Genomic DNA, 24,355 nt, shown 5'->3' on the forward strand with positions numbered 1-24,355 from the left:
AGTATCCTATGCTGGAACTTTTAAACTCAGTGGGCCACATCTCTAAAACAGGAAAATATGTCCAGCACTTGTCATATGCTTAGCAAGGACATTTGCTTATTTAGTACATCCCTTAGAATCAATTAAAATAATCTGAGTTTTCGCTAGCAAAGAGATATTCCCAGGACAGAAGGTACAAAGTCAATATAGTTTTTACTTGATGCACAGTTAGGGATAATTGATAATGAATGGCAGTTGAGGTAAAATTAAGCAAATTTAGAAGGCTGGAGTTTACAAAGAAAAGAAGTGAGCAATGTGGAAAAAAATAAAAACACACACTCTTCTTCTTAATACCACTTCCCAAGAACTGTAATCTTGAAAGAATATCAAGATACATTCTCTTTGTATCTATTGAACAAAACACCACCCCCTAATTCAGTGCTCTTCTGCTCTCTGGTGCAGAACCTGTCTGTATTACCTTGGAGTCTACTGTTTCCCTTTATTTGCATTTATGGTCTTCTCTCTCTGAGTTAGGCTCAGAAGGTAAGTCTAATAATCTGAACCCAGGACTGGGACACAAAGTATTCACATTCTAAACTTGCTCTGAGCCAAATCTTATGCTTTGATAATCATTACAGAGCTGTTGAAAATTTATTAACTTAATTACTAAAGCATTTTGGAAGCTTTTTGAAGATTCCTTTTAGAGCAAAAACAGGCTTCTTAAACTCTTTACCTATGCTTACATCAGTGATTGTTCTCTGATCCTTAAAGGTGACTGCACATCCATATCTCAGATGAGCTTAGATTTAAAAAATATGACTATATGAAAGCTCTACTATATTTATTGCTATCTTATCCTTATGCTTTACCATATTAAAGACCCAGCATAAATGTAATTAATTTATATGCCAAAATTCTAAGCATTGTTCTTTATTAAAAGACATTCACTATGAAAGTCTTTAAATAACCATTCATTTCCTAATGTTTATTTTATCTTTATAGAAAGCCCATTCCACAGCAAGCAACGATCTATTATTCACCACTTGAATCTATTATCCTTAGTTTGCGGTAGTATAATTATTAACCACAGCTAAGTGTGGTATCACAAACAAATCATCATGTGAGAAACAAATTCAGATGAAAAAGAGAGACCCAGTTGTACCTGAACAGATACATACTCATATAAACCAATCATTCTTGGGAGCAGTAGCTCTTGTACATACACCAGCAGCACTGTGCCCAAAGCGATCAATGAGGTACACTAGTTAATGGCAGACGGTCAGCCAGCAGAGCAAACAACACTTTTTGGGGGAAACTCCATAAGAAGTGTCTTCATTTTGAAAAATGATCAGTTAAAAAAAGAAGAAATTTTCTATCTGATTGTAATACCAAGTACAAATATCACCGGTGCCTCTTTATAAGGCCATAATCGACACATTTTTATCATTTAAATTTGTTTTTACTTTTCCACTGTCTGAAAATAGCATTCTTAAGTTTTAAAATAAACGTCTTTGTCCAACTAAGCAAATATCCTGTTATGACTGCTTGAAATAACCATTTAATTTACTTCCTTGTTCTATTTTTATTCACGTTCTTAAACTGCACCCAGTAGATTCAACATGAGCAGTGCAGGAGTCCTGTACGTTAACTGCTCAACAGCCAAAACTGGCAATACAAAGCAGCTTTGGTGTAGAATCTAGTGAATTATAACAATTTAAAGGCAGCTTAAGCCACTTGACTGTAGCTCTTTGAGAGCATTTAGAAACAGCGCAGAAGACTCTAAAGGTTAATATGAAGTGGATTAAAAAGTAATCTGACAACTACTAGTGATGAGACGTCGTGGAATCATAATGGAGAACATCAATTAGTACCAGAATGGAGACACTCAATGAGGGTGGGAATGCAACATCCAAAAGAAGAGGAATTCACACTAATGTACTCATAGACTCAGCATTTATATACTGCTTTTCATCTACAGAACTCCCAATGCTTTTTGATTTAGCTTTATCACCACCCCTATCATACAGGGAGGGTAAGAGGTGAGGAGATGTTAAGGCCCACATTTTCATGAGCAGAGTAATTTTAGGTGCCTCCATTTTCCATTGTCCAAATTTAGACATTTCAGAAAACAATGGAAGCTGGAGGTCCTCACCATCTTCTAAAATCAGGACCAGGGAAGCTTAAATTGGGCACTTCCCCCCAAAAAACCCAAACGGACAGTTTTGAAAGTTTGGGCCCAGTTGAGTAGTCTATTGCTGCACACTAAGTCTGCAGCAGAATTAAGAGACAAGGATTCAATTCCTGACACTCTGTTCTTAGCTACCCCACTGTAGGAGCATGCTTTGCTACATTTGTTTTAGCCTTGTAACTATTTGTCTGTTCCTCCTTTGGCACAGTGCTTTGATACAGCAATTAAAGCACTTTATGAAATATTACTGCACTAATTTATTTTTGCTACATGCTAAAAGTTCTCAGACATTTTCTCTTAACTTTGTCCTTACAAAAGTGTAGGGACAGATACTGTAGGTTAAAATTTAGAGAAAACTTTTGGTGATCCCCATGAAAGTTCTGATTGTGTCATTTAATAAGCATCTTCAAGATGATTTTAAAATTTCTCTTTGCACACAGTCTATTTCCACTCCCTTCAGGCTATGTCTACACTACTGCGGTAAGCTGACCTACGCTACACAACTCCAGCTATGTGAATAACATAGCGGGAGTCGTCTTACCTTAGGTCAAGTTACCACAGAGTCTACACCGTGGGGGGGTCGAAGGGAGAAAAATCTTCCATCGACTTACCTTATTCTTCTCGTCAAGGGTAGAATACAGGGGTCAATTTGGCAGGTCTTTACTAGACCCACTAAATCGACCGCCAGTGGATCGATCTGAGCATTGATCCCCGCGGTAGTGTAGACCTGCCCTCAGTCTTCAACCTCTAAGAAGTGTAAGATTAAAGGTGGTAGGAGAGTATGTTGTTAAAACATTAGAAAAGTGATATTGTAGACATGCTATAGTTTTATGCAGATGCTTTTTGATCAGAGGGTCAAGGAAAAGGCCCACCTTGATTATCACTACAAAAGGTTTTTTTTCAGTCCTGCTGGCAATAGCTCACCTTACCTGATCCCTCTCGTTACAGTGTGTATGGTAACACCCATTGTTTCATGTTCTCTGTGTATTATAAAATCCCCCTACTGTTATTTTCTACTGCATGCATCTGATGAAGTGAGCTGTAGCTCACGAAAGCTTATGCTCAAATAAATTGGTTAGTCTCTAAGGTGCCACAAGTACTCCTTTTCTTTTTAAGGAAAAGGAAGTGTGCTCAACCTCACTATTTCTAACAACTCTTCTTCCCCGATTCTCAAGGATAACTTGCAAGAGTACAGAAATCTAGAAGAGTGCAAAGAAAAATCCTGGGCCAAATACAGCCCTTGGGCAGGACGGGGCAATGGGGTTTCAGTTTGAAGGCACCAATAAAACACGATACCATCAAATTCTTCCCTCAAATACCACAGAGACAGGTATAGCATTAAAAGTCAGGAACACAACATTAACATATATACACATTGACTTCAACAAATATATAGAGCAGATGTTGACCCCAAAAGTGATTTTCTTATTTCACAAGCATTTTTAAAGGATTTTCTGTTTGCAGCCTCATAGTAACTGCAAGAACGAAAGGCAGAGGTGCTATTGTAGAAAATACCGGAAAACAAACTCTTTGGCAAGCAGTCTCTTTCTTGCTAATTGTTTTTGGGGAGGCAGAAGGGAAAGCAATCACAGCCATACATAAAAACACATTCACTAGAAGTGCTAGAAAAATCAAATTATGTTTTCTTAACACCTTTCATTCCAAACTACAGGCATACAACACTACAGAAATACCGCCACCGCTGGGATGCAATGGAGCAGCCAAACATACACACAAGCCACAGCACAGCTGGTTAAAAGGGAACTCTTAAAGGCACATCAGGACAAATGCCCTATTCATGTGAAAAATGCCAAAGGTTTATTTTATTTATTTGTAAACCATGGAGAGCAGAGAGGACCTCAATTTTTAAGGTCTCATTCTGGTGACCAATTTGAAAGATGGCTGCAAGCTCAAGTGTGGAGTCAAAGAGAAAACTGTGTACCTCACAGACAAGACAAATCAGAACTAGACAGATGTGGGCTTCAGCAGCTGGCTGATGAAAGGATGTGCCCCCATGAGGAAAAATCTGTAACTGTTAATATATTTCAGTTTTCTTAAATAATGTAGTCAGTGGAAGTTTGTCAAAACCCAAGAGATTATAAAAAAGTGGAATGTTACAACTGTACTTTGTTGCTTGGAAAAGCATAGTATAAAACTGAAATGGCTATACTTGAAATTTCAGTAAGTTGCCTTCATTTTCGAAGCTATGAGAGAATTCGGCTGAGAGTTTCAACAGACCTCAGCACTGGCCTGTCTGCTTCCACTGAAGTCAATGGTAAAGATTCAGTTGACTTCAATAGGAGCAGAATTAGGCCAATGCAGAGTGCTTCTGAAAAATCCCCCCCATTCTATATTTTCAAAGTGAACCACAGAGAAATCTTTTGTGGTAGTTGTGTAGATAGGATGCTGCACAAAATTAGGCCCAATCCTGCAAACACTTTTGCACGTGCTTAACTTGACTCCTAGGCATAGTTTCGTTGACTTTAATGGGACTATATGTACAAGTTAAGTATAAGCATTTGCAGGTTAAGGGCCTAAAATCCGCTATATACTGATAAAACAAGAGTTCAGTGGGGATTGTTAGAATTGGTGCCGGCCAAGCTAGATGATAACATGGTTTGGTCTTGACTGCACAAACCCTCTTATAACTCGTGGCTGAAGGTGGGCCTAAGACCTGTTCACTTAATATACAGAGCAGTGAAAAGGTATTATACTTGACTTAACATATAAAAGGACAGGCTTTTGGCAAGACTTGTCCTAGACAGGGTGTGCATCAATAAGCCTCTTCTCCTCCATACCCACCTTTGAAACGTTTGTAAGTGATGTACAACTTAGACACAAAAAGTTCAATATTGGATTTTAAAGAAAATTAAGATGAAAGCCCACAAAATGAAGTAGTCTACTCTTACCCATAAAGTTATTCTGATTGACGCTGCAGTTTCCATTTCTCTTCCTCTATTTTCCTTAGTCTCATCATTTCAATCCATGTTCTTTTGTTTCCATTTCTCTAGCTCTTGTGCACACTGTTCCAAGTCACAGTGAGCTCTGCTCATTATATTCTATCAAACCAATGACATCTTGATCAGTGCATTACAGCTGAAGCAAATTGAAATGAACAAGATTTTTTTTTTTTTTAAGTTGGCACAGCAATGAAATTTCTAGGTCTTGTCAGCTTCTAGCCACTTCCACTGTAACACACTGCTCAGGATCACAGGAATCATACAAAGTCTCTTGGACATCTGCCTAGCAAGTAGTTATGCAGTTTCTGGTAAATGGGACATATAGCATGGTTCATCCCAGCAAAAATTAACTTCTTAAAGGAACAATGAACTCTAAATGTTATATCCTAGCATTGCACATGAGGCTGCCCAAAACAGGTTTAAAGAATCAACAGCACAGATCAGTGTTTAAAAAATTGCAGGATAATAGACCATGTTACTTCTCTTGCTGAAAGTGTCACTTTATTTTCTTTGGATGGCAGAACCATTTTGCTTTGTGGTTCTCATATCCTAAGAAGGTATGACAATACTAGAAAAACAAACATGGAGTATCTCCTGTTCATATCAAACATTTAACAAAGATGAAAGTCAATGTGCATGTTGTTAGATAGTTTTCTGCTCTTCTGGCATGTAAGAATTCCTGTAAGATGATTGATATTGTATTCACTAGCATTATACTCAGTGCTCCTTGAAGACTGGCTTGTAAAACACTGCGTAATAGCTCTCATTTTATGCCCATTACATGTTTTGGTGGAAGGAGGGGAGATGAATTGTTCCGAGAAAAGACATTAATATACTGACGTAAGTCACACATTCTCCTCTGTACAGGGGTCATGGTTGTGATCTCAGAAAAGGTAAGCTGTTTAGAGTTCATTATGTTTTGTTTAATTAGCAACTAAAAGTATGGTCTGGAACCTTAAAATGCCATGAAAGACCTCAGGCTTAGGCTGTGCAAGGACAGATGCCAGAATAGGTCCCCAAAGCTAACAACTGCTGTTAATTTAAAAATAAATAAATAAAATACACATGAAGAACCCTTTTCCTATACAAATAAATTGTGTCATCACAAGTGACACTCATACATACAGTTGTATACATTTACTTTGACATAGCTATTAATTAGGGCTGTCGATTAATCACAGTTAACTCATGCAATTAACTCAAAAAAATTGTGATTAAAAAAATTAATCACGATTAATCTCAGTTTTAATTGCACTGATAAGCAATAGAATACCAATTGAAATTTATTAAATATTTTGGATTTTTCTACATTTTCATATATAATGTATTGTGTTGTAATTGAAATCAAAGTGTATATTATTTTTTATTCTAAATATTTGCACTGTGAAAACAACAAATTAGTATTTTTCAATTCACCTCACACAAGTACTGTAGTGCAATCTCTTTGTCGTGAAAGTGCAATTTAGAAATGTAGATTTTTGTTACATAACTGCACTCAAAAAAACCAATACAGTGTAAAACTTCAGAGCCTACAAGTCCACTCAGTCCTACTTCTTGTTCAGCCAATCGCTAAGAAACAAGTTTGTTTACATTTACAGGCGATAATGCTGCCCTCTTCTTATTTACAATGTCACTAGAAAGTGATAACAGGCATTTGCATGGCACTTTTGTAGCCGGCATTGCAAGGTATTTATGTGCCAGATATGCTAAACATTTGTATGCCCCTTCATGCTTCAGCCACCATTCCAGAGGACATGCTTCCATGTTGATGATGCTTGTTAAAAAAATAATGTGTTTATTAAATTTGTGATTGAACTCCTTGGGGGAGAATTGTATGTGCTCTGCTCTGTTTTACCTGCATTCTGCCATATATTTTATGTTATAGCAGTCTTGGCACATGTTGTTCATTTTACGAACAATTTCACTGCAGATTTGATAAAACACAAAGATGGTACCAATGTGAGATTTCTAAAGATAGCTACAGCTTTTGATCCAAGGTTTAAGAATCCTAAGTGTCTTCCAAAATCTGAGAGGGACAAGGTGTGGAGCATGCTTTCAGAAGTCTTAAAAGAGCAACACTCTGATGTGGAAACTACAGAACCCAAACCACCAAAAAAGAAAATTAACCTTATGCTGGTGGTATCTGACTCAGATAATTAAAATGAACATGCGTTGGTCCACATTGCTTTCGATTGTTATTGAGCAGATCCCGTTATCAGCATGGACACATGTCCCCTGGAATGGTGGTTGAAGCATGAAGGGACATATGACTCTTTTAGTGCATGTGGCATGTAAATCTCTTGCGATGCCGGCTACAATGGTGCCATGCAAACACCTGTTCTCACTTTCAGGGGACATTGTAAACAAGAAGCAAGCAGCATTATCTCCTGCAAAAGTAGACAAACTTGTTTGTCTGAGTGATTGGCTGAAGAAGTAGGACAGAGTGGACTTGCAGGCTGTAAAATTTTACACTGTTTTATTTTTGAATGCAGTTTTTTGTATATAATTCTATATTTGTAAGTTCAACTTTCATGGTAAAGAGACTGCACTACAGTACTTGCATTAGGTGAATTGAAATACACTATTTCTTTTGTTTTTTTACAGTGCAAATATTGGTAATCAAAAATATAAAGTGAACACTGTACACTTTGTATTGTGTTAATTAAAATATATTTGAACATGTAGAAAACATCCAAAAATATTGAAATAAATGGTATTCTATTATTGTTTAACTGTATGATTTTTTTCATTGCTTCACAGCTCTACTATTAACATTCGCCCTTCAGGCTAGTTCATGTCCAAACACATAACTAGCAGCCCCTACTATATATGCTGACAAGAACAGATAGTTATGTATGTCATGAATCTAGTTCTTATTGTTACCAGCTAACGGAGATATTTTAATGGTGTGAGAATGTATTGTTTGCAAAATTAACATCTTAAAGGGACATTAGTGAATTGAGGGCCCTTAAACACTCTACTCCCTAGTTCATATGAATGAGTTCTCTTTCACCAGAGAAGTAACCACTAGCAATTTAAAAATACTTCTTATAGTAGCTGGAGCAGGCGGCTATTGCAAATGAGGACTACCTTCAATACACAGTTTCACCCTGAGAGCTTTGGTGTTAATGAGTTTATAAAATGCCAAGTTTCAACTGAAGTTGTGTGGTTACCAAAAAATCTAAAAATGTGAGAAAACAAGACTTTGTACCACTTTTCCCAAACTTACTTCATCTTCAAGAATTTGATGGTTAAAAAAGGCTTAGTGTCAGTTTACCACCCATACTTTAAGCAGTTCTGTTACTCATAAGGAATCATTTTGTCACTATTATTTCTGTTCATCATTGCAGCAGACCTGTACTAATTTGCACTAGCAATGGGGTGATCCATTGTTAATTTAATCACAAATACAAGTTTCAGAAATAACAATAAAACAATTATAGACCACTAACTTAATTCCATTTTAATCTGTAGTACTCAGTGTCCTACCAAGTATTTTGTAGATAAATACATAAATGAATTCTAAGATGGCAGGCTTATTTACTATCTCTGCTACTGAACTTCTGGCAAGATGAGGTAGTAAGTTATGTGTGATTAGCTACATTTTACCACACATGATGCTCTCTACAGGAGACTCTCTCCACGATCACATGATAAGAGGAGGTGAAGATTTTTTTTTTTTTTTTTTTAAACACACTTACTGTTTTCACCCTGAGCCACAACCTCAAGATTAAGTTCAGGACTATTTCACAGGTCTGATGTATAAAATTTGGTTCATGTTTGTTGTTGAGATTTAAAGAAAATTCCAGAAGATTTAGGACAGTGACATGCACTGCTTGACGAACTCTCTACACCTGGCAGGTAGTCTCCCTTCTGTCATTTTTAAGAACTCAAGGTCAAGTAATTTGGATCTCTTTCCATAGCATACCTGTTCTTCAGTGCTGCTTCAAGAAAGGACAGCATCTTTCCACTTACAGCAAAACATATGCAAGTCAGCCTCCTGTTCACATCTTGTTTGTTATTAGTTTCTCCCTTAGGTTTTTAATGCTACTTGCTTTTAGACACTGTCAGGGTGGAAAACATTTTATTTCACAGGGGGAACTGCACTGCCACATTCCTGCCATTTTCTTAATCTTAGTAAGATTTTTTTTTCACCCCCATGTGTGGCAATGGGTATCATAGCATGTATGGGAAAATTGTCTACAGGGAGGCAAATGCACAGGGTGCATCAGGATCAGTATGTAGATCTCACTGCAAGACAGATTAGGCATCACCAAAAAGTATATAAAATATAGATATGAGTCTCGAACTGTGAGAATTTGAATGAGTGAGATTTTAAATGTCTCACTGAAACATACAGCAAAATCCAGCCTCACAAAAGGGAGACTTCAAACTCTGGCTTAAAATGCATCACAGAGAAGAGAGTCACCCTTACCCCAATGAATGAGACTTGGCAGACCTGACAGGGTATATATTTACATACACACTAGCTGCACTACAGGTTCGCTATGCTCCAGAGCCAAAAAGCACACCCGTTGCCAAGACTTGCGCACGTGGGAGGGAGGGAGACACCCAGGTTAAAAGGAATGGATTTCAAGGCGGTGTTTGAAATTTCTCTCTCCTGTGACACAGGGTTTTGCTGTGCATGTTTCACTGAGATTTAAAATCTCACGCATTATTTTCTGAAATCTCCCTCATTTAAATTCTCGCAGCCCAAGAGGCCTGGTATACCATTGTTAGGTGTAGTTACTGTCTCCCCACAGGAGAGTCTGAGAGCCCCAGCCCTTCAGCCTCTGCTTAGTAGTTCCAGCTACTACTCCCATGGCTGTCCCCTGTGTCCCCTCTAACACCCATCCCCAACCAGCCTCTTCCTCCCTCTAACCCCTACACCTTCCCTTTAAGACTGCCCACCAGCCTCTCCCACTACCGCTCCCAACACCTCCTACCCCCAGCCACCTCTTCCTTCCCACAACACTCCCTACCTTCCCTCTCCCTTTCCACCCCGCCCCTCTCCCACCCCAAAAACTAACAGCAACTTTTTTTTTTTTTTTGGGTACATCAAAAAGTACATCAGAAGCAGGAAGCCTGTCAATCAGTGGGGTCACTGGACAATCAAGGTGCTGAAGGAGCCCTCCAGGAAGACAAGGCTGTTGTGGACAAGACAAGTCAAATGAGTTCTTTGCATGGGTCTTCACTGCAGAGGATGTGAGGGAGATTCCCACACCTGAGCCATTCATTTTAGGTGACAAATCTGATTAATTGTCCCAGATTGAGAGATCAATAGAGTAGGTGTTGGAACAAACTGGTAAATTAAACAGTAATAAGTCACCAGAATCAGATGGGATTCACTCAAGAGTTCTGAAGGAACTCAAATATGAAACTGCAGAACCACTAACTGCAGCATGTAACATTGCTTAAATCAGCCTCTGTATTAGATGACTAATGGATACAAATGTGATGTTGATTTAAAAAAAAAAAAAGACTGCAGAGGTGATCCTGGCAATTACAGGCCAGTAAGCCTAATTTCAATACCAGGCAAATTGGTTGAAACTACAGTAAAGAACAGAATTATCAGACACACAGATGAACACAATATGTTGGGAAAGAGTCAATACAACTTTTATAAAGGGAAATTATGCCTCTCATAATGGGTGTCAACAAACAAGTGGACAAGGGTTAGCTAGTGCATATAGTATACTTGGACATTAAGAAAACTTTTGACAGGGCTGCTCACAAGATTCTTAAGCAAAATAAATAGTTGTGGGATAAGAGGGAAGCTCCTCTCATGGATCAGTAACTGGTTAAAAGATAGGAAACAAAGGATAACAATAAATAGTCAGTTTTCACAGTGGAGAGAGTAAATAGTGGGGTCCTCCAAGAATCTGTATTGGGACCAGTGCTCTTGAATGTATCCATAAATGATCCAGCAAAAGGGGTAAACAGTGATGTGGAAAACTCTGCACATGATACAAAATTATTCAAGATGGTGAGTCTAAAACAGACTGAAGAGTTACAAAAGGATCTCACTAAACTGGGTGACTGGACAACAAAATGGCAGATGAAAATCAATGTTGATGAATGCAAAGTAATGCACATTAGAAAACATAACCGCAACTATCCTTACAAAATGATGGGTGTAAATTAGCTATTACCACTCACAAAAGAGATCTTGGAGTCACTGTAGATAGTTGTCTGAAAACATCTGTTCAATGTATCATAATGCCACTAAATAAATGCATGCTATGCCCACACCTTGAATACTGCATGCCGTTCTGGTCATCCCATCTCAAAAGAGATATATTAGAATTGGAAGAAGTACAGAGGAGGGCAACAAAAATGATGAGGGGTATGGAACAGCATCCATATGAGAGGCTAAAAAGACTGGGACTGTTCAGCTTAGAAAAGAGACTACTAAAGGGAGGACATGATAGCGGTCTATAAAAATCATGACCGGTGTGGAGAAAGTGAATAGGGAAGTGTTATTTACCCCTTCACATAACACAAGTTAACAGGCAGCCCGTTTAAAACAAATATAAGGAAGTACTTCTTCAGAAAACACACAGCGAACCTGTGGAACTCATCACCACTGCATGTTGTGAAGGCCAGAACTATAACTGGATTAAAAAAAAAAAAAAAGATTGAGATAAGTTGATGGAAGATGGGTCCACGAATGGGTTTTAGCTAAGATGGTCCGAGGGACACAACCCCATACGCTGGGTGTCCCTAGCCTCCGGGTGGACAATAGGGGACGACAGATCACTGTACACTGCCAGGTTCGGTTCACTCCCTCTGAAGCCTCTGGAACCAGCCGCTGTCAGAAGACAGGAGACGGCCAGAGAGACCATTGGTGGGACCCTGTCCGGCTGTTCTTATGTTCAAGGGGAGGCTGGGGCAGGGGTGTTGATCCCTCCTCCTTTCCCCTGCCCTCTGCCAGCTCCTTCCCTAGCCCAGCACCCCCACCACTTCATTATTACTCCTCTTATTCCTGGTATTACTGCAGGATCCAGGAGCGTCAGCCCCATAGACTGCCCCAAGTGTAGCCCCCCAGCTCCCCTCCCCCCCCTCCCCAGTGAGCCCCCTCCCCGTCTCCTCTTCCCCCTCCCAGTGCAGCCCCCCCAGGTCCCCTGCAGCCCCCCACTCCCTCTTTCCTCCTCACCCTCTTCCCAGTGAGCCCCCGCCCCGTCTCCTCTTCCCCCTCCCAGTGCAGCCCCCCCAGGTCCCCTGCAGCCCCCCACTCCCTCTTTCCTCCTCACCCCCTCCCCGTCTCCTCTTCCCCCTCCCAGTGCAGCCCCCCCCAGGTCCCCTGCAGCCCCCCACTCCCTCTTTCCTCCTCACCCTCTTCCCAGTGAGCCCCCTCCCCGTCTCCTCTTCCCCCTCCCAGCGCAGCCCCCCCGTCAACCCCACACCCCGCCCCCTCTCCCTTTCTCACGTCCGGGCCCCACCACGCCTCAGCCCCGGGCCCGGCTCCCCGTCCCCGCTCTGCCTAGCCCGGCTGCTCCCCGCCAGGCTCCGGCCCCGCCCTGTGGGGAGCGGGGGAGGGGCGCCCGCCCGGCCCCTCACTCACTCACTCACCTTCTCTCTGGACACTGGGCACGGGGCGCGGGGCCCCGTCCCTACCCCCCGCCTCCCCCCCCACGGGGGCCGCCGCCATGGGGGAGCCCGTGGGGCGGGCGCTCCCCTCTAGCTGCGCAGGGATGGCGGCGCCCCGCCCGGCCATCTTACAGCGAGCGCGCCTGCGCCAAGCCCAGAGACCCGCCGGCGGGCGGGGCCTCGAGCTCGCGCGGCTTCCCCGCCAGGCCACCTTAAAAAACGAACCTCCGCCCGCGCCCGGCCCGCTTAACGGGAGCCGGATCCGCCCGCCTCAGCGGAGCCTGGGCCCCTCCAGGGGAGCCTGGGCCGCCTGAACCAGCGCCCCGCCCCCTTAAGGGGGGCCGGGCCGCCTGAACCAGCGCCCCGTCCCCTTCAAAGGGCGAGTCCTCCTTAAATCCTGGAGCACATGGCAGTTACAGGTGCCCTGCCGTAATAGCCCGTCTCCGGCTGCACGCTGGCCCCAGGGCTCTCCATCCAACTTGCCTCTTGATAGATGGGTGCATGCCAGAGCTGCCGTATTGCACACCCCAAGTGCGCAAATATCATGAGTGCCACCGGCATGCCGGGTTGCACTGCCACTGACTGAAGCGGGCCTTCCGGCTCGTCCGGCAGTGAGGACTCTGGAAGATGAAGGAAATTAAAAATTGCTTCAGATTAAATTATATTTAAGGTGAGGGCTGTACGAGAGATGGGTCTGACCTACGAAATGGAGACCTGTGCTCGGGTCTGGATTTTGAACACTACAAAGGTCAAGGGTTTTGGCTGGGCTCCTGGCAGAGATAGGTGATCAGCCTCAAATGTGGATCTGGGTGCGGATTTGGATTCCTCGCTCCCAGCCTGTCCGCTTTCCTCTAGGACAGTGGTTGTCAAACTTTTGCGTTGGTGGCCTCTTTCAGACAGCAAACCTCTAAGGGCAAACCCTCCCTATAAATTAAAAACACATTTTAAAATTTTTAACACTATTATAAAAGCTGGAGGCAAAGTGGGGGTTGGGGGTGGAGGCTGATGACGGAATAAGAGTCACGACCATCATTTTGAGAACCCCTGCTCTAGGACATGTTGCCTCCGTGAGATTCAAAGAGTTTCAGGGCTGTTGTAATGAGGCCCCTGAGATTATTCTTTGCCATTTGTTCGCTCATAATTAGAGAATCAAATTCCATAGTTAATTATAAATTCTGTGAGCCACTTAAACATTGAGGATTCAGCTGTTGTGTTGGTGAGCTACTAGCATGTAGTTCATGAAATTATGGACAGCAGATAGTGCTATTTGTTTTATTGTGATAAGGGCAAGAGAGAGAGAGGAAATTTTCCATCAGAACATGCCAGTTAGTTGAAAGCAAAATGTTTCAATGGAAACATGTTGATTTTGCCAAAAGTTCATTTAGAAAGAAAAACTGAAATAAAGCATTTCAAATCTTCCATTTCAACCTTTTTGTAATGGAGTGTTTTCTGATTTTCCATTTCAAAATAACTTTTTGTGTCAATTTGTAAAAAAAAAATATAGTATGTAATATAAAATGAAAAAGTTGAAATTGGAATGAAACATTTTGATTTTATCAAAGCAAAATGTTTCAATCAACCTGAAATGATTTTTTTTTATTTGTTTTCCACTGGAAATATGAAATGTTTGCTTTCATTTCATTTTGGAATGGGAAACAATTTCCCAGGTATAAGGTCAGAGCTATCTGAAGCTTCAGAAAAGCTGAATCTTACATAGGTATCTTATTATTAATATTGGAATTTTAATTATATATTGTGGTACTACAGTATCATGGCCTACAAGTTCACTGAGTGGTAAACTTGTGCAACCTCTGATGAGCAGCAGAGAAATCTCGCTGCTCCCACAAACTCAAGAGCAGATCTTTGTAAAGCTATTCAGAATTCATGCTTGCTATCTGAGGACCCAAAAAGGCTAACAGACTGCTGTTTACTTTCCGTGACCAAGGAAATGGTGCCACAAGTGGTGGCACAAACACACTAGTACACACTGTGTTGAGGGTGAGAGGTCCCAAGCATCAGAGGCAGGAGTGGAAAAAGACCACAGTTTTGAGGAGATCAGTTTGAAGTGGAACAAAATCATTTTCGAAATGTTAGAATTTCCCACAGAACTGGAATTCCAACTCTAGAAGTCACTTCCTCTTTTACCCTTTTCTTCTATTTTATATGCTTTATGCGTATAATTTGGAAATATAGTCACAGTAGCCTTGCCCAGGCTTTGGAAATAGGGAGAAATGCCTGGGCAACAGAGCAGGCCTCCTTGCTACTAGGGTCAGCTATCACACCCCCAACAAAATACCAAGAGTTTTCAGATGTATTCAAAAGGTGAAACATGGACACACTGTCCCCTCACTGGGAATATGACTGCCTGATCAACTTACAGTCTGGGCAACAATTCTGTTTGGCGGAATATATTCCATATCAGAACCCAAATGAGCCGCCCTTAAGGACTACATCCATGAGGCTACATCCCCTGTAAAAAAGAAAGATGGCTCCCTAAGACTCTGTGTGGACTATTGTGTTCTAAACAAGATCACCGTGTGGAACTCATACTCTCTACCCTGATCCCAGAGTTCCTGGATCAGGTAAGAGCAGCCTGGATATTTACCAAGTTAGACCTCAGAAGGGCATTCAGCCTAATCAGAACCTGGTCAGGGGATGAATAGAAAACTGCTTTTTGCACTCAATAGGGACACTTAAAATATCTTATGATGCCTTAGGACTTACTAATGCACCTATGACCTTTCAGCATGTAATTAAAGATGTCTTTTGAGATATGATAGACCACTATCTGGTTGCCTGCTTAGGTGACATCCAAATTTACTGGTCCAAAAAGGCTCTGTCAACAAAGTCTCTGTGCTAAGCTGGAGAAATGCATCTACAGTCAGCCCACTGTGGAAATTCTTAGGTTACATTCTCTCTGCCGAGGGAGTCTTTATGAATCTGCAGAAGGTAGAAGCGGTTTGAAAGTGGGCAACACCATGAAGCAGTTGGGAAATTCAACACTTCATTGGGTTTGCGAATTTCTATAAACTCTGTATACGAGACTACCCCCAAATCCTGGCCCTTATAACTTCTCTGTGGGAAAACCCGCCCAGGTCTCTTGGACACAAGAAGCCTTCACTCATCTAAAGGCAGGGTTCGCCTTCATGCCCATCCTCACGCATCCTGACCCAAGTCAGCTGTTTATCCTGGAAACCAATACTTCCACCATGGCCATTAGGGTAGTGCGGTCCCAAAATCAGGGCCTCAACAAAGAAGTTCATCCCTGTGCATATTCCCGCAAGCTCACTCCTGCCAAGTACAATTATGAAATTTCAGACAAGGAGCTACTTGCCATCAAAGTGGCTTTTGAGACCTGGAGGCATTATCTTGAAGGAGCCAGCCACCCAGTTCAGGTGTTCACTGATCACAGAACTCTAGATTATCTGTGCTCTGCGAAAGCTTTAACCCAATAACAGCTACACTGGGTTCTCTTTAAAAGGAGTCTTAAAAAATCTAGTTTGGATAACACAGATGCCTATTTTAGCCTGTTGGACTATCGGAATACACTGATGGGAGATATGCTATCATCTGCCCAACTCCTCATGAGAAGATGTCTAAAAGCCAGATTGCAGACTTCATCATAGTTGTTGCAACCTAAGCGGATTCAAGGAGACACACAAAGTAGCCTAAAATTGAGACAAGCAAAGCTAGTTCTTTGATAAAGGTGCAAAGCCTTTATCACCAGTGGAAAATCCAGAGACTGTTTGTATTTGGCATAAAGGAGCATGGAAACCAGCAAAGGTGACAGACCAACACACTGCTCCAAGATCTTATCTTGTTGAGACAAAGGAAGGAGATCTCTGTAGGAAAAACAGAAAGGATTTGATGAGCACTAAAAGAAATAAAAGAAACGTGCAGAAAGGGAATAGAAACATGGAACAAATAGAAACTGTGTCAACATCCAACTCAGAAATGCAAGCAATGCCAGACCAGTTTACTGAATCTCTGAGTCTCAAGTGGTCAGATCAAATTCAGGAAGAAGAAAAAAAAGGGGGGGAGGAAACACACTGATACTATTATCTCTAAATGCAGAGTGGTAGGAAAACCTGCTAGATAAAGAGACTAATTGTTCTAGACTCTTTAAGGATTCAGAGTAGAGTTATGGATGCTAAATTAAATTGATATATTTAAGTAAAAAAGTTGAAGTTCAGTTAAATTGTATGTTTTTATTTAAAAATAAAGGAAGATGTAACGATATTAGGAACTTTGGAGTAGGAACCAAAGTTACCCACAGTGTTGTTGGGGGCGGAATCGTAGTGAGCATTATTAGCAGAAGCATGTGGCTACGGCACTTGGAGCCAGGCAGGTAGCTGTATGGTTTGACTAGGTAAGTAAATTGTTTACTGTTACTTAAAAAATCTCCAGTATCTTTTTGTATGTTATAATAGTAACTTGGCAGTAGCTCTTACACAAGCTATTAGTGAACCTGAGTAATCACAGTAGGCTTCCCTCCTCATTTGGGCTTTTATCAGTATGTCTGAAGTAGATGACCCAGTACAATTTCTAAAGAACTTTTACAGCACTTCTAGAGAGAGAGAGAAAAACTTTCAAGGAATCCTAAAGTGAGGGGGTTTTCTGTCTTTATCTCCATTAACTGCAACGGGAATGGAGGATGTTCAGTTTCACACAGGATCAGGTCTTATGCTTTCTGTAAATCCTGGCAAGTCCTTGCTTGGTTCCCGAGTCACTCTTTTTCATGTGTTAATGAATATTGTAGTTTATTACTGATTGATATAATAAATCATGCAGTGACCAAGTAGAGAATGCTTTTGAAATGGAGTCAGAGGGGTTGCATGTGTCTTAAGTGAAAGCAAAATGTGGCTCAGTTACTACAAACTTGTGTTTCTCCCAGGCCCTCTGAAACCACAGTGATGGGCATGGTATAAGAACATGAATAGAAGTGTGATTGGGGGTGCTGCAGGGTTCTCCTGCCTAGTGGTCACAGTTCACTACAGTGGCCGTTATGCCTAGTAGCGGTAGTCCAAGGAGGCGTCAGTCCCGCCTAGTGGCACTAGTTCAAGGTGGTGGCAGTCCCGCCTTGTGGCTGCCGTTTGGGTGGGAGCAGGGGAGCCCAGGCCTGCCTTTCTCCACCGGATTCCAACCCATGGCCCTGTGAGGCTGACTCAGCTGCTCACCTGTGTTCGTGTGATGTGCAGCTTCCTGTCAGCTTCCCTGGGTCACTTTGTGCTCCAGTTCACCTCCCATCTGGCTGCTTCCGGACTCTGGAGGATGTCGCCTTCAGGCTTTTGGTCCTTGTCTCCTCCAATGGGTGCTGTGGCTCCCTTCTACCATCTTGATACTGGCTCGACTCTGGTCCCTCCTGAGAGCTCCCAGGTATGTCCTGCTTCCTGGCTCACCAGCTCCAGATTGAGCTGCCTGACGGCTTTTAGACCCCAAATCCCCCCCAGCCTCCGCAACACAGCCTTCACAACGTCTTCTGGCAAAGAGTTCCACAGGTTGACTGTGCGTTATGTGAAAAAATACTTCCTTTTCTTTGTTTTAAACCTGCTGCCCATTAATTTCATTTGGTGATCCTTAGTTCTTATGTTCTGAGAAGGAGTAAAGAACACTTCCTTATTTACTTTCTCCACACCAGTCATGCTTTTATAGACTTCGATCATATCCCCCCTTAGTTGTCTCTTTTCCAAGCTGAAAAGTCCCAGGCTTATTAATCTCTCCTCATATGGAAGCCGTTCCATATCCCTAACCATTTTTGTTGCCCTTTTCTCAATCTTTTCCAATTCCAATATATCTTTTTTGAGATGGGGCGACCAGAACTACACACAGTATTCAAGATGTGGGTGTACCATCGATTTATGTAGAGGCAATATAATATTTTCTGTGTTATTGTCTATCCCTTTCATAATGATTCCCAACATTTTGTTCGCTTTTTTGATTGCCGCTATACATTGAGTGGATGTTTTCAGAGAACTATCCACAATGACTCCAAGATCTCTTTCTTGAGTGGTAATAGCTAATTTAGACCCCATCATTTTATATGTATAGTTGGGATTATGTTTTCCAATGTGCATTACTTTGCATTTATCAACATTGAATTTCATCTGCCATTTTGTTGCCCAGTCACCCAACCATACAACACAATTTCATAACTTCATATGCACTAATGATATACATATTTAGATAGAACAGTGACTTTCAGCAGATCCTAATCTTTCCTGATACTTTACATGGCGTGCTTTATATGCAAGATCACAATTATATATAAATGAGGAATATGGGGGTTACAGAGCAGTCCCCCAAGGAATAGAGTGTCACAGTAGGTCTCTATCCTGCTACAAGGGGGCACTAGCAGACAAAGGCCCCCATATTATGCATTGCAATTGCAAAACAGAAGGGTCATATTGTGCCCAGTCCTTTCATAGGTGCACAAGATGGTGGGATGACACAAGAAGTGCCCCGCACTGTCCAGCAGAGATCTTCATAACTCCCTAGCTAGTAAGTGGGTCCTTCATGTAGCAGCTCTTGTCTGCATTCCAAAGGGAAGTTATTTATTTTTCAATCCAGCCAAGCTCTTGTGTGCCCTACTGCCTCAGGTAGATAGGTTTCAGAGTAACAGGTTTCAGAGTAACAGCCGTGTTAGTCTGTATTCGCAAAAAGAAAAGGAGTACTTGTGGCACCTTAAAGACTAACCAATTTATTTGAGCATGAGCTTTCGTGAGCTACAGCTCACTTCATCAGATGCATGCCGTGGAAACTGCAGCAGACTTTATATATACACAGGTAGATAGTTACTGATAAAACCCCAAGTTTTATTGATGTGTTGATACCATATTAAAAAATATGAGAAATAAAGTGATTTTTGTCTATTAAAGAATTGTTTCCATTCATTGCTTCCCAAGGGCAGGATTTCTACTGTAAGCAGAGGTTAGGAGTGTGGTGGGGAGTTGAGTGGTTTTGGCAGGTCCCTCACACAAATCCAGATCACCACAGGAACCTCCCCAAGAACTACTTGGAGATGGATACACTCACATGTCAATGTGGAATAGGAACACTGGGCACATGCAGGTCTCTAGACTTGGGCCTGAGCCTATGATGCACAACTGAGCAGTTCTGGGATTGTCCAGAAGATGGCAGGGGTGTGTACATACGCTCTCTCTCCCTGGCTCATACAACCCTAGTTAGACAGAGTTCATCCTCAAGTGGCTGGGGTTCACTCAGCAGTAGGGTGACCAGACAGCAAATGTGAAAAATCGGGACGGGGGTGGGGGTAATAGGAGCCTAGATAAGAAAAAGACCCAAAAATCGGGACTGTCCCTATAAAATCGGGACATCTGGTCACTCTACTCAAAGGAATTAACCACGTCATCTCTCTGTGCCTTTCTTCAGAGTAGCAGCCGTATTAGTCTGTATTTGCAGAAAGAAAAGGAGTACTAGTGGCACCTTAGAGACTAACCAATTTATTTGAGCATAAGCTTTCGTGAGCTACAGCTCACTTCATCGAATGCATTCAGTGGAAAATACAGTGAGGAGATTTATATACACACAGAACATGAAAAAATGGGTGTTATTGTACACACTGTAAGGAGAGTGATCACTTAAGATGAGCTATTACCAGCAGGAGAGCGGGGGCGAGGGGGGAGAGAAAACCTTTTGTAGTGATAATCAAGGTGGGCCATTTCCAGCAGTTAACAGGAATGTCCGAGGAGCGGTGGGGGAAATAAACATGGGGAAATAGTTTTACTTTGTGTAATGACACATCCACTCCCAGTCTCTATTCAAGCCTAAGTTAATTGTATCCAGTCTGCAAATTAATTCCAATTCAGCAGTCTCTCATTGGAGTCTGTTTTTGAAGTCTATTTGTTCTAATATTGCAACCTTTAGATCTGAAATCGAGTGACCAGTGAGATTGAAGTGTTCTCCGACTGGTTTATGAATGTTATAATTCTTGACATCTGATTTGTGTCCATTTATTCTTTTACGTAGAGACTGTCCAGTTTGACCAATGTACATGGCAGAGGGGCATTGCTGGCACATGATGGCATATATCACATTGGTAGATGTGCAGGTAAATGAGCCTCTGATAGTGTGGCTGACGTGATTAGGCCCTATGATGGTGTCCCCTGCATAGATATGTGGGCATAGTTGGCAATGGGCTTTGTTGCAAGGATAGGTTCCTGGGTTAGTGGTTCTGTTGTGTGGTGTGTTGTTGCTGGTGAGTATTTGCTTCTGTAGGCAAGGACTGGCCTGTCTCCCAAGATTTGTGAGAGTGATGGGTCATCCTTCAGGATAGGTTGTAGATCCTTGATGATGCGTTGGAGAGGTTTTAGTTGGGGGCTGAAGGTGATGGCTAGTGGCGTTCTGTTGTTATCTTTGTTGGGCCTGTCCTGTAGCAGGTGATTTCTGGGTACTCTCCTGGCTCTGTCAATCTGTTTCTTCACTTCAGCAGGTGGGTATTGTAGTTGTAAGAATGCTTGATAGAGATCTTGTAGGTGTTTGTCTCTGTCTGAGGGGTTGGAGCAAATGCGGTTGTATCGTAGAGCTTGGTTGTAGACGATGGATCGTGTGGTGGGGTCTGGGTGAAAGCTGGAGGCATGTAGGTAGGAATAATGGTCAGTAGGTTTCCGGTATAGGGTGGTGTTTATGTGACCATCGCTTATTAGCAGTGTAGTGTCCAGGAAGTGGATCTCTTGTGTGGACTGGTCCAGGCTGAGGTTGATATTGGGATGGAAATTGTTGAAATCATGGTGGAATTCCTCAACGGCTTCTTTTCCACGGGTCCAGATGATGAAGATGTCATCAGTGTTGCGCAAGTAGAGTAGGGGCATTAGGGGACAAGAGCTGAGGAAGCGTTGTTCTAAGTCAGCCATAAAAATGTTGGCATACTGTGGGGCCATGCGGGTACCCATAGAGGTGCCACTGATTTGAAGGTATACATTGTCCCCAAATGTGAAATAGTTATGGGTGAGGACAAAGTCACAAAGTTCAGCCACCAGGTTTCACGTTACATTATCGGGGATATTGTTCCTGATGGCTTGTAGTCCATCTTTGTGTGGAATGTTGGTGTAGAGGGCTTCTACATCCATAGTGGCCAGGATGGTGTTTTCAGGAAGATCATCGATGGATTGTAGTTTACTCAAGAAGTCAGTGGTGTCTCGAAGATAGCTGGGAGTGCTGGTAGCGTAGGGCCTGAGGAGGGAGTCTACATAGCCAGACAATCCTGCTGTCAGGGTGCCAATGCCTGAGATGATAGGGCGCCCAGGATTTCCAGGTTTATGGATCTTGGGTAGTAGATAGAATATCCCAGGTTGGGGTTCCAGGGGTGTGTCTGTGCGGATTTGTTCTTGTGCTTTTTCAGGGAGTTTCTTGAGCAAATGCTGTAGTTTCTTTTGGTAACCCTCAGTGGGATCAGAGGGTAATGGCTTGTAGAAAGTGGTGTTGGAGAGCTGCCTAGCAGCCTCTTGTTCATATTCCGACCTATTCATGATGACGACAGCACCTCCTTTGTCAGCCTTTTTGATTATGATGTCAGAGTTGTTTCTGAGGCTGTGGATGGCATTGTCTTCTGCACAGCTGAGGTTATGGGCAAGTGATGCTGTTTTTCCACAATTTCAGCCCGTGCACGTCAGCGGAAGCACTCTATGTAGAAGTCCAGTCTGCTGTTTCGACCTCCAGGAGGAGTCCACCTAGAATTCTTCTTTTTGTAGCGTTGGTAGGAAGGTCTCTGTGGATTAGTATGTTGTTCAGAGGTGTGTTGGAAATATTCCTTGAGTCGGAGACGTCGAAAATAGGATTCTAGGTCACCACAGCACAGTATCATGTTCGTGGGGGTGGAGGGGCAGAAGGAGAGGCCCCGAGATAGGACAGATTCTTCTGCTGGGCTAAGTGTATAGTTGAATAGACTAACAATATTGCTGGGTGGGTTAAGGGAACCATTGCTATGGCCTTTTGTGGCATGTAGTAGTTTAGATAGTTTAGTGTCCTTTTTCTTTTGTAGAGAAGCAAAGTGTGTTGTAAATGGCTTGTCTAGTTTTTGTAAAGTCCAGCCACGAGGAAGTTTGTGTGGAAGGTTGGTTTTTTATGTGAGTATCCAGTTTTGAGAGCTCATTCCTAATCTTTCCCTGTTTGCTGTATAGGAGGTTGATCAGGTGGTTCCACAGTTTCTCTGAGAGCATGTGGCACAAGCTGTCAGCATAGTCTGTGTGGTATGTAGATTGTAATGGATTTTTTACCTTCAGTCCTTTTGGTACGATGTCCATCTGTTTGCATTTGGAAAGGAAGATGATGTCTGTCTGTATCTGTATGAGTTTTTTCATGAAGTTGCCTTTGTTTCCCCATCAGTTAAAGTGTATAATCCTTACTTGCCTCTGAGGGAAACGGGGAAGCTAAATTGATGAGTGTTTATAAAGCACTTTGAGACCCTGGGATGAAATGGGGTCAGATACCAGTGTGATGGGCATGTGCGGTTACCATGAACTTTAAAAGTGCAAAGTCTCATTGAAGAACTATAAGATGCTAAATAGCAATATTTAGTTGATTGAGAGTCCAGGGCCACATTCTTCACCTCAGCTACAGCAGTGTGAATGTGGAGCAACCCAACCAACCTCAGTGAAGTTGTTCTGGATTTACACTGACTGGGTTTGTAAAGGCACCACTCAATGCAGCAAAAACAAGCCTACTCTCAGGACTGCAGGCTAGGAACTTGCTGCTTTATTAAATGCACGCCCCCTAACACAGCTGGGGGAAACTCCTACTAACTAACCAATGATGGGTAGGGGTTGAGCATGGCTCCACCCCCTAAAACTCTGAGTAACCCAATTAACCCCTTGATGACCGTGTTACTACAGTTGCTGTAAGGGGAGAGCAGAAACTGGTCCCCATTTTTGCAATTTAATTGAACTCACAGGTAATATTCTCTTTCTCTTGTGCTCTGTGGCCCCAATTCATCCATCCAATTCAGTGGAGAGGAACTTGGGTGAATTTAATCCTCTGACATGTTACTTCATTGAGCTTAGCCTATTAAACACCAGAGGGAATAGCTGACATGGCAAGCTTGCGCTGAAAGAGATGCCAAGTTTCTGCAGTCCTTCCAGCATATTCCCCATGCTTCTACAAGCCACTTGGCTGGCATTTGAAAAGCATCTTTTCCAGGCCTGTCTTCTCCAGCAGCACTTGGGGCAAGTATTTGACTATGGCCTCCTCTCTCCTACTGTAAATCTCACTGAGGGGGGAAAAGAAAGCAGCATTGTTTCCTTACTGAAAGAGACCAGATGACAGCGCAAAGGATACACACCAGCCCACCACTTACCACTGTCTCAGCTGTTGGCTCCTGACAGACAGAAGCATGTGGTTTCTAAAAATACCCTCCTAAAGAAAATATGTGCTCTTTCCAATGGGAGAGGGTTAATTAGACGCTGTGGCCATAACATATACAAATGCTTTCAGCTTGGGGAAATAATTCCAACGTGTTTTTCAGACAGGCGTATCCTAATGAAGCAAACAGTGCTGGTCACACGGGACCAGCCCCTTTGATTTCCGGGCTTACAACTATATTAAGTAAAAAGCTCCCCCCACAAGTGGAAAATAGTACAGCCTCATGTAGGTGGGTGTGATGGGGACCATCTATTTCTAGGATTGG

At 42.4% G+C, this 24,355-nt stretch overlaps 1 protein-coding gene across 3 annotated transcripts in view; it reads right to left on the minus strand.

Annotated features, from left to right (window-relative positions):
* The window catches only part of KRCC1 (lysine rich coiled-coil 1), a gene marked incomplete at its 5' end in the record, with an annotated part of 45,990 nt that extends 32,960 nt beyond the window's left edge, over positions 1-13,030 (minus strand). For 2 of the 3 annotated variants that reach the window (XM_084626985.1, XM_084626984.1), the window contains one exon: positions 12,700-12,844. In XM_084626985.1, the coding sequence (XP_084483111.1) occupies positions 12,700-12,844 (145 nt within the window). Of the gene's footprint in view, positions 1-12,699; positions 12,845-12,942 lie in introns of those variants that run through there. The other variant, XM_084626986.1, reaches the window with a different exon arrangement.
* Between the last annotated feature and the right edge of the window lie 11,325 nt (positions 13,031-24,355).

The sequence above is a fragment of the Lepidochelys olivacea genome, assembly GCF_965140295.1.
Source record: "Lepidochelys olivacea isolate rLepOli2 genome assembly, chromosome: 4".
NCBI lineage: Eukaryota > Metazoa > Chordata > Testudines > Cheloniidae > Lepidochelys > Lepidochelys olivacea.